The sequence below is a fragment of the Corvus kubaryi genome, unplaced genomic scaffold, assembly GCF_017639235.1.
Source record: "Corvus kubaryi isolate FWS band 111438036 unplaced genomic scaffold, C.kubaryi_AGA036_p1.0 37266, whole genome shotgun sequence".
Lineage (NCBI taxonomy): Eukaryota > Metazoa > Chordata > Aves > Passeriformes > Corvidae > Corvus > Corvus kubaryi.
The window spans coordinates 918,568-928,872 of record NW_024581081.1 but is presented as its reverse complement, the minus strand read 5'-3'; the positions used below and the strand labels follow the sequence as shown (position 1 = coordinate 928,872).

Genomic DNA, 10,305 nt, shown 5'->3' with positions numbered 1-10,305 from the left:
GGGCCGAGCCGAGCGGGTGTTGACGCCGAGTCTGCCCTGGCGCAGGGTGGCGGCTCCGCCGTCATCGACATGGAGAACATGGACGACACGTCAGGCTCCAGCTTCGAGGACATGGGGGAGATGCACCAGCGTATGAAGGAGGAGGAGGAGGAGGAGGCGGAGGGCGAGGCGGGCGCCGGCGAGGAGGAGGACGGGGAGTTCCTGGGCATGAAGGGGCTGCGGGGGCAGCTGGGCCGGCAGGTCGCTGACCAGGTGAGCGCTGTCCCCCGGCCGGCCCCGGCCCCGGGGTGCCTGCCTGCCCGGCCGGCCGCTGCCCGCTCCCTTCTCTCCGCAGATGTGGCAGGTGGGGAAGAGACAAGCCTCCAGGGCCTTCAGCCTCTACGCCAACATCGACATCCTCCGGCCCTACTTCGATGTGGAGCCCGTCCAAGTGCGAGCCAGGTGGGCAGCCCCCGGCGCGGGGCACGGGGAGCCGGTGGCTCCGTGCCTGCAGGAGGCTGGCTGTCAGCTCCCAGAGAACGAGCAGGAGTGGGCTGTCAGCCCTGCGGGAAGACTCACGGATGAGGAAACACATTGTGTGTTGTCCCGCTCACCTTAGTGAGGTCCCGTGGTTGGGCTGGCAGCCCTGTCACCCAGCATTGCTGCTCAGGGCAGGAGAAGGGGCTCTTTTCGTACTCGGCTACCTTATGTGACTTCTGTTGGGTTTGCAACACAGTTGTGTCCAACAAGGCAAAGTTTTGTGAGCCTTTATGAGGAAAGTTATCTTTCCTTCCTGCTGTTCCGTCAATGATCTCTCCTCCCTGAGTGGATCCCTAAGCATTTTCATTGAATCTGCCCCTCCCGAGCAAAGTTAGCCCACTGACAGTAAGGTTTTTCTTCTTTAGTGACCTTGACTCACCCTTTAGAAAGAATCTCTGTCCCCCAAGTCCTGTCAACACAACAGCAAACACTGGTAATGGGTGTTGGGATCTTTTACTTATGAAGCATTTTGTTAACCATTCTGTTGTCCTTCCTGCTCCTGTTGTCGTTCCCTGCTTTCCTGTGATGCAGACTGCTGGAGTCCATGATTCCTGTGAAGATGATTAATTTCCCACAGGTGAGTTCCCTTTTGCTGAATCAGACTCCATGGCCAAGTGACTGTCCCCCAGACACCTTGTAAAACTGTAATAATCCGTGTTATTAAGGACTGAGTTTGTTAGGTGTTCATCTCCCTGAAAATGTTGATGACTCCTTTCCATGGTTGTTCCAAACCTCAGTGTGCTCTCACCTAACCTCAGGTGATAACCTGGGTGATAAACGCCATCCAGTGTACTTCTCACATCACTTGTGGTGGGGACCCTGGTGTTCAGGGGCTCTAACCAAACTTTCCCTCACCTGTCTCCTCCTGTAGAAGATTGCAGGCGAGCTGTACGGACCCCTCATGCTGGTTTTCACACTGGTGGCCATTCTTTTGCATGGAATGAAGACCTCAGATACCATCATTGTACGTCAAGTCTCAGTGATAAGTGGTGGTTTGACTGGGTTGCTGTAGGGACACTAGAAAATGAGAGGAAAGCTCTTCTATAACTGAATAAGTGTCTTGCTAAAAAGCAGATTGATTTGAGGAAAAACATTTTGGTTTGGGGGTGGGAGGAAGGATGCACCAGAAAGTCTTGACACTCTGCTGCTGGGAGAAGTTGGGGTGTAGGTCCTGTGGCCTCCTGAATGCTGCTAGCCAGCTATTTGATAATGCCTGCAAAGGATCTGGGACTCTCAGGGATTAATTTGGGTGCTGGCAGGTCAGTTCTTTGAGTTCTCTTCATCATGACACTGTCTCCACAGAGGGAAGGCACACTGATGGGCACAGCCATTGGCACCTGCTTCGGTTACTGGCTGGGCGTCTCATCTTTCATGTATTTCCTGGCATATCTGTGCAATGCCCAAATCACGATGGTGCAGATGCTGTCACTGTTGGTAGGTACTGATGGAGCTGCCCTGTGGTGCACATTGGCTGCATGGTGTTCCAGAACAAGCTTTTCCCAAAGAACAGGAAAAGTCTTTGTAAGTTGCTGGTCCCAGGTAACTGCACTGGGACAACCTGAAATTCCAGGATGTTCTGCTGACCTGCCCCATCCCAGGCACAGTGATAGTACAAAGAGGCAGTTCCTTTGTGCAGGTCTCCTACTTTGCACTTCCTGATTTGAGAGCCTGGTGGTAAAAAGCCAGGAGACAGCAATTTCTCTGGGATTGGAGGATCTTTCCTCTGTTTCCCAGGTTGTCTCAATCTCTTACGTGCCTGTGAATCCTTCAGACATTATCTGTGTGTGAGCTGCTGTTAAAGTTGTTGTTCTGGTTGACTGTTTGGCAGTGAATGAGTGGTTTGTGAGGCTTTGCCATGGTGAAGTGTTGCAGGAATAGGCTGTTCATGCTCTTGATCAATGGCCCTTTGTGTGGGACTGGTCCTTGTAACATGGACATTTTTGTTTTGTCAGGGCTACGGTCTTTTCGGACACTGCATCACCCTCTTTGTCACCTATAATATCCACTTCCACTCCCTCTTCTATATCTTCTGGTTGGTTGTTGGTGGACTGTCTACACTACGAATGGTAAGGGACAGGCAGCCTGGGGTCCTCCTCTTCCTGGGACAAAAAAAGGGAGGGAAGTGTTTGCTTTCTGTTCCTTGGCCTGGTGGTTCATTTCACAGCCAGTCCAGCTGCTGTGGAGAACAGCCCCATGCTCCTGCATAATTTGGGCACTGGTGTATGGAGTTGCTATTTGGATTAATATCCTCACCCGTTCTAACAGCTGCAGGAGGTTTATTTACCTGAGCATCCTGCAAGGACTGGGCAAGGTTCACCTACACAGAACAGTTTTGAATTGCTCTAAATTTGTCGGTGAAAACTGCGAAAAAGACTCAGTGCAGTGTTTCTGCAGATTCTCACTGCCTGACCTGTTCTTCTCGGTGTTCCTGACTGCAGTGCCAGAGGCTCAGGCCTTCTCTGATCACCTCCTCTCTCCTAGGTTGCTGTGTTGGTGTCACGTACCGTGGGACATACCCAGCGGCTCATCCTGTGTGGGACTCTTGCTGCTCTGCATATGCTTTTCCTCCTCTATCTGCACTTTGCTTATCACAAGGTGGTAGAAGGTAAGCAAGGGAGATTTGAAGACATCGTGTTAGATCTGGGGGAAGAGAAGTTCTCTTTTCTCTCTCTGAGAGAAAGAATGGACAGTTTGAATCGGTCCTGAGGGCATCTGTGCCAATTTCCAACTCTAAAATGACCGCCACTAGCTTTTCTAGAAGAAGCTGTTCAAGTAGGGCAGCAGGTAAACATTGGGGTAGTTACTATGCACTGAGTTTTAGCACTTAAGACCCAGTTTGTGAGGCAGGACCCTTATTATTTCCCGAGTGAAGTGTAACAGCACTGACTGTTCTTGCATGCAGATGTCCAGCCCCTTCCTGAATATTGTTGAAGTCAGGTCGCTTTTCTCTGATCAGGAAATGTGTCATGAGTGTTTTTCCTTCTTTGTTCAACACCTTTTTTAATCTTGTGTTGTACAGCACAGATAGCAGAAGCTGTATCTTCCCCAGCTAGTACTGTTTGTTAACCAGGCCATGCATGGTCAGGTCCTCCTTTCACATCTCTTCTTGTTTTCTCCTAACAAAGTCTCAACCTCCTTAAAAAATACAAAACCAAAATTCTTCTCTCACCCCATCTCTAGAGAGTTTCCAGATCCCTAAATATGCAATTCTGCAAGTCTCTGTATGAGTTTAGGCAGCCAGACCCATCGTGATATTTCTGATAAATCTGCATAATTAGGGGTTATACATAGCATTACAAGTCCTTTTAGGTACAAATCTTGTTCTTTCCTGAATCTGTTCTAATGGCATAGGTTCTGATCTGCAGCTTCTTGGCAGAGAAATAGAATAAGATATACTCCAAGCAATTTCCTTCAAAGCACTCCAAAACTGATTATCAATCTTAAGAGGGTAGTTGACAGAGACTTGAGGATATTTGCATTGGTCTGTGTATTTCCTGCCAAGCATGGTCTGTTTGCACTGCAGTGACAAAAATTCCACATTGCAGCCCAGCTGCAGCTCCTGATACGGGTCTGCAAGTGTATCTCAGGATGAAAGCAAACAGAGAATCTTGGTCTAAGAGCAAGATCTGTGCTGGGATGAAGTAGGAACAGGATTTTATCAATTTCCCTCAGCAGAGCAACGTCTCTGGCAGTACCTTCATTCAGGTCGAGTGGCAGGAGACTGGATCTGACACCCTCAAAGCAAAAGGATCTGTGTTCCTCTTGGGAACATGCACAAGCTCTTCCTGCCCTGAGCACAAGGTCTGGTGTGTACCCTGTGTTTCTGGATGGAAGTGTTTACTCCTGTTCAGTCTTTGGGGCTAGATGTCTCCTCCCATTGCCTGCAAGTGCTTCACCCGTTCTGGGCCCTGGCACCATCAACCACTACCTGGACAGAGAAAAAGGCAAGAAGAAATGTGCCATCTGCTATCATCTGAACTAACTCTTGCCTCTCTCCCCTTTTTTTTGTTCCTGCAGGTATCCTGGACACATTGGAAGGACCTAACATGCCACCCTTTCAGAGAGTTGCCCGAGACATTCCAGTTGTTTCCAATGCTGTAGTGAACACAACAGCCAAAGCCATTGCATTGACCCTGTAGTTTTACAGACTTGGACTTGCTTCCTTCACTACTTCGGGGGCTGCATAGGGCCACAGTAACCTGCTGCCTCTTAGGAACAGGACAGAACAGCAAGAAGACAACTTGGTTTTGTTTTCCTGGACCTGTCCTCTGCGTTATGGTTTTGGGCAGCTGAGTGGACTCAGCTGAGGTGAGTCGCACCTCAGTGACTCAGAAGAGCTACACTCTTCCCCCATCCAGGTCTGGGCTGTCTTGAGTAGAGTGGTTCTGTTGCCTGCATGTTTAGCTGGGATTTCCCAGCGCAGTTTGTCCCTTAGCTCTCTTTCCGCTTGCTGATGTAACTCCAGGAGTATCTGCCCTGTTCCTGTCCTGAAGAGGGAAGGATTAAATTGATGTTGGTGCTGAGTGATGTCTTATGCTTGAGCCTGTTTGTCTAATGGGAGCGTGGTGCTTGGGTCTCTGCACCTTCATCTGTCCTGCCCTAGACTCAAAGGGGGATTCTTTGCAATTTTCTGCTGTCCTTCTTCAAATATTCTGTGATACATGGCCTGTTTGGGGTACCGTTTTCAAAGGCACAGTAGTTCAAAAGGTGCGGGAACTTCACTTTCTCTGGCAATTTTCAGTTTTCAGCACAGTGTGTTTAACCACATGCTCTTTCTTGTCATGTTCCATATTGATCCCTCTCTCTTCACTTGGTCGAAGCTGCTATCTCACCTCACCATCCCTTCTGCTGTGTATGTCAGAAATGTATCTGTCCCCATGTGTAGGAGCTTTGGGGTGGTTCGGACGGCGACGGGGACGGTGACGAGAGGTCTCTATAGTCAGATCTTGGAACATGCGGTTTATTGCAAAGGGCGTGGGTACAGGGGCACTGCTTAGAGCTGCAGCTGGCAGCTCTGAGCAGGCCCAAGAGAGCAAGAGAGTAAGCGGGTAAGAGAGAGAGAGAGCGAGAGGAATGAGAGTGAAGAAGTGTGTGTGAAGAGAGAGTAAGAGTGTGTAAGAGTAAGAGAGAGAGTGAGAGTGGAATACTGAAGTCCTGGTTACAATACAATAAATCATCTTCTGTACTGAATATTCTAATTGTCACTAACCAATCTAATACAAGATACAAATCCTATAGCATTTACATACAGCCTATAAGAGTTCTTATATTACCATAGAGTGTTACATCTTAACTTCTAAAAACTACTCTTTGGACCCCTTCTGCTGAGCTAGTAGGGTCTGCTCTGACCCTTGGACCTGCCTGCAAGCAGAGGATATTGTTCAATCAAGAGGGGATTACCTTCAGTCGGCCATACCATTGTTTTCCAGTTGTTCAGTAACTAAGATTTGGTATTTCAAAAGTGGCTTTCATTTCGATGTCGCCTGTAGTTTTCATATTCCCAAAATCTTTTGTCAGGCAATCATATTTATAAGGCTTTCCTGTTTCATCTTCCCCAACACCCATGCTTTCACAGTGCCTCTTGTTCTTACTGCCCTTCTGCCCATGTTGCTCTGTGGCACATGCAGGGGCAGCATGTTTGTGCATGGTCTTCAGTGGATATTTCTGTTAGGAGGCCAGTTCAGCCCACCCTTGTGCTGCTGGCCTTCATGTCTCCCAGCCATGGGACTGTCACCTCTGGGCAGTGTTTCCATTTAACGAAGGGAGAAATAGGGGAGTGTGCAATGGAAATAGAGTTGGCATATTAATCTCCAGTGTATTGATGCAGGAAAGCTCCAGTAAGGATGGGTAAGCAGAGCAGCCTAGGCTTACCTGCACTGCAGTAACTCACAACTGAGTAGTCCAGCCTTCCCTCACTACTCTAACTTTTACTGGTCTGTGAGTGGAAGCTGTTAGCTGGTAACTGGCTTTCATCTTTTCTCTCCCTGTAGTTCTGGATGTCTGGGAGAGAGGAGCCACCCCTCAGAGAAGCTCATCTTTAAACTTGGGCAGAAAAACACCAGGATGTTGCCCTTTCTTGGTGTACCCACAAGTGCACAAGGCAGACAGTGTGTCAGAACTGCACTCTTTGGTCCCTTGTTTATATTAATGGGAGAGGATGCAGCTGTAGTGGCATTCAGACTAGTGCCAAGGTGCAATGAAAGAGAGGAAGATAGTGCCAGCTACTGTAATCAGGCTGGTCATCTGCTTCAGTTGAAAAAAATGTCACTAGACAGGACTTGAGCATTTTCAGTCACAGACCTACTTTCCACTTAATATTTGCTTATTCCCACATTCATAATTTGTTCCCCTTTCAAGAGCAAAAAGTTTGTCTGCTAACAATCACATGCGTAACAGACAGGTTCCCTCACTCTCTTCTCTCCTCCTGACCCCCTTTTCTGGGAAACATTTTGGCTGAAGAACAGAACTCGGAGCAAGCTACTTGGGAGAATTGGTAATTATTTGGGCTTGTGGTCTCCATGGGGTTTTTTGGACCAAATGAACCACTTTAAGCTCCTAGAATTTCTGTTACTTCAAAACTTGACAAAATGGAAGTGTTAGTTTGTAATGCTGCTTCTGGTATTACCCTCTTTATATCTCCATGGGAGGTTTGTTTCTAATTCCAAGTTCTTGCCCTGGCGGCCTAGAATGGATCTGTTTCTCTTGGTGCAAACTCTGGAAGTACAGGCAGGGGGAGGAAAAGAGAAAGACAATTGTCACTGGAGTAAGTTCATCTGAGAAGAAAAAATCATTCTGCACCAAACTTGTATCGGTGCTGATCTACAGACACAGTTGGAGAACAGCTGTGCTCCCTCCTGCACTGAGCCACTCAGCTGAACCAGAGGGGTGAAGCTGTGCCCTGTGTTTTCACTCAGAGCACAGAGGAGAGAAGTAAGCAAACTCCTCATGAACAGTAAGCAAAGCTCCCTGAGCAGCTTGTGTGCTGTCAGCTGAGGACATGATCGGGGTGACAACCAACCACCCTGTTGGAACCTGTGGGGCTTGCTCTGCTCCAGTTCTTCAGCCCTGATTAATTCTCTGTGCAGCAGCAGCTGGAAGCTGAACTGTTCTGTACTGCCAGAAATTCAGTCCTCGGCTGAGAGCTTCAGCATTGCCTTTCACTGACAGAGAAGGACACGTTTTTTCAGGGAAATGCATGCATGCTGCAGTTCCAGGGAGCATGCTGAGCACACAGGCTTAATAAAGTCCTTGTGGGAGGGCATCTCAATGCTTAATCATGTCCTCTAGTTACCAGAACAAGCCTTACAAACCCTATCGTACTACACTATCTCTGCCTTTGTTTCCTGCCACAGCTCTTGCAGCAAATAACAAATAATTTTCCTTCTTCTCCCTTGCAACAAATCTGAAATAACCCCCTCATCACTTCCCCCTTTTGCGTAAGGGTAGCTCTGTGTTAATAAATAAAAATAGCCCCTCTTTAATAAATATGGAATAAACATAAAAAGCTGTCAGATTAGAAAGAGGAAGCTGTATATTAAAGCTAAAAATGTGTATTAAAACATCTATGACCTCCTCCTCTCCTGTGCAGTACCCGGGAGTCCAATTCTTCTTACAGTCCATCCTGGTTGCACTAATGGTCACCTTAGGTGTGATTTTGGGTTACAGGTAGGCTGTTTCTTCTCCCATTTGTTTTCCTTCCTGCGTCTACTCTCACTCTAGCTGCTATTCGTCCACTGCTTTTCTCTGTTTATTTGTGAACTCTTAATGGCATCACTCTTTCTGCCCCAGTAGGTAAACAATAAATGACCTTCCTCATACCTGCTGGGTAACTGCACATGACAAGGAAGAAATACCTAGTTCTACACAAAATAGTATTGCCAAAGTCCCTTCTGCATAGCCCTGCATTACATTTCGTGAGCCAAAGCTTTGGACCACTAGTTCCTGTGCCACTTTTTTCAATGAATTGAGCATAAAGTAGGTGGGACACTTGTCTCTTCGATGTGCTCTTGCTCCTGACAACAGGCAGCAAGGATGCACTAGGGCATCTTCATCAATGTTTCGGGACTGCTGCTGTCAATGGAAGTGGGACATGTCCCAGGGGCTCTCCTCCAAGCACCTCTCTAATAGTAGTCTGTTTAAAAAGTGTGGGTTGACTAGTGCATGGAGGTAATTGAGAGGTGAGTCTCAGTGTAGCTTTCTAGTTGACCTGCATGCAGTAGGAGCAGCTGGAATTTTCTTGGTCACCCCCTGCCCACAACTCTGAAATCCAGCCTTTTGTCCCTCACCATCCTACAATACATAGGATCCCCTTCTCACCTGGGTCTTTTAATGTGACCTTAGAGATAAGCTGCTCCTTTTCTGAAAGCCGCAGTACCACAGCTGTACCACAGCTGTACCACAGCTGGATGCTTGCAGCTGCTGCTCATATCCCTGCGCAGATGAGTTGCCAGACCAGTGGTCTGTTCTTGGTGTATCTTGTAGAACAGTATCAAGGTCATGCATCTCTGTGCAACAGGGAAAGAAAGAGGGGAGTGTAGATACTCTAGAGAACAGCAATGGATTACTCAAAGGGCATGGTGATGCCCACATTGGGAGTTAGATGCTGCAGCCAAAGTCTTAAAGCTGCTGATCCCCTTATCTCATTCAGGACCTAACATGCATCCTCAGCTCAGGTGATCTGCTCCTCCATTTCAATGGAGGAGAAGTGCTCCATATCCCCCTCCACACCCTATTTTTCTCTTCACTTTCCATCCCTTCTCCTGGGACTTGGCCTGCAAACCAAGCAGAGGAGCCTGGGTTTGTCCCAGTGTTACCCACTGGGCTGGAATTCACTTGAGCACTGCTATATGCAGCAGCCAGATTAGTTACGTGCAGAAAGCTGCCTACTTAGGCGGTTTAACCTAATTTCCACATCACTGCCTTCCTTTTTCAGCTCAGTGAAGTTGAAAACGCTGGGGCCCTGCTTCCTATTTCTCTCCAAGTACAGGATTACTCAACGGGAAGAGAGGGAACAAATCCCTCTGATCTATACCTGTGAATTAGGAGGTGGGGCGTGCCCTGCATAGGAGGGCACAGGCTGTGTGCTCAGTGATAAGGAAATCTGTGGCCCTTCCCGAACCATCCAACTTTCACCTCCAAGCAGCTGCCTCCAAGCACCGGCTCTTACAAGCTCTGGGCCATGAGGAGCAGCTCAGACTGACCTCGCCATTAAGTCATGGGTCGAGGTTTCAGGTTTAGCAGGTTTAAGCATTAAACGCTACAGAAGCCATGGAACACCACAGTTCCTCGGACCAAGCACCCAGAGTGCGCCAGGGCCCAATGGCTTTGGCTTCTTTCCCAGGTGGGAGCGGGGCTGGCACGGAGAGCCCTTCCCAGGTGCTTCTCCCACCCTCCTGCACCCCCAGTGTCGGGAACCCAGCCCCGGCGGCCCTGGCCCCGCCATCTCCTCAGGGTAGCGGCCAGGTGCCAGCGGGCGCTGCCGACGTCCCTCGCGGGCTTTGAGTGGCATCGGGGCCCAAGATGCCGGGCGGGATGCCGGGGTGGGATGAAGGATGCCGGACCCCCTTCCACACCTACTCCGTTCCGCGGGGAGGTGCTGGCCGGGCGGGGAAGAGGGCCCGGAGCGATGGCCGGGGGAAGGCGGGGCGGCCCGGCAGGTGCGGGCGGAGCGGGGCGGGGACCCGCGGGGCTGCCCGGCCCCCTCCCGGCTCTGCGGGGCGGCGCGATCCCGCGCCCCGGTGCGGATCAGCCCCCGCCGATGGCTGCCCTGGGTCCCGCCGCCCCGCC

General features: G+C 49.5%; 2 protein-coding genes across 2 annotated transcripts in view; both read left to right on the top strand.

The window, feature by feature from the left end:
- YIPF3 (Yip1 domain family member 3) overlaps positions 1-5,042 on the top strand; it is a 5,554-nt gene extending 512 nt beyond the window's left edge. Inside the window, exons 2-9 of the mRNA XM_042025037.1 lie at positions 42-252; positions 335-441; positions 1,051-1,096; positions 1,391-1,483; positions 1,822-1,953; positions 2,472-2,585; positions 3,001-3,124; positions 4,537-5,042. Coding sequence (XP_041880971.1) covers positions 42-252; positions 335-441; positions 1,051-1,096; positions 1,391-1,483; positions 1,822-1,953; positions 2,472-2,585; positions 3,001-3,124; positions 4,537-4,658 — 949 coding nt within the window. The 3' untranslated portion in view covers positions 4,659-5,042. The remainder of the gene's footprint in view (positions 1-41; positions 253-334; positions 442-1,050; positions 1,097-1,390; positions 1,484-1,821; positions 1,954-2,471; positions 2,586-3,000; positions 3,125-4,536) is intronic.
- The window catches only part of LRRC73 (leucine rich repeat containing 73), a 17,750-nt gene that overhangs the window by 883 nt on the left and 6,562 nt on the right, over positions 1-10,305 (top strand). Inside the window, exon 2 of the mRNA XM_042025038.1 lies at positions 102-105. The gene's annotated coding sequence lies outside the window, so the exon portion shown is untranslated. The remainder of the gene's footprint in view (positions 1-101; positions 106-10,305) is intronic.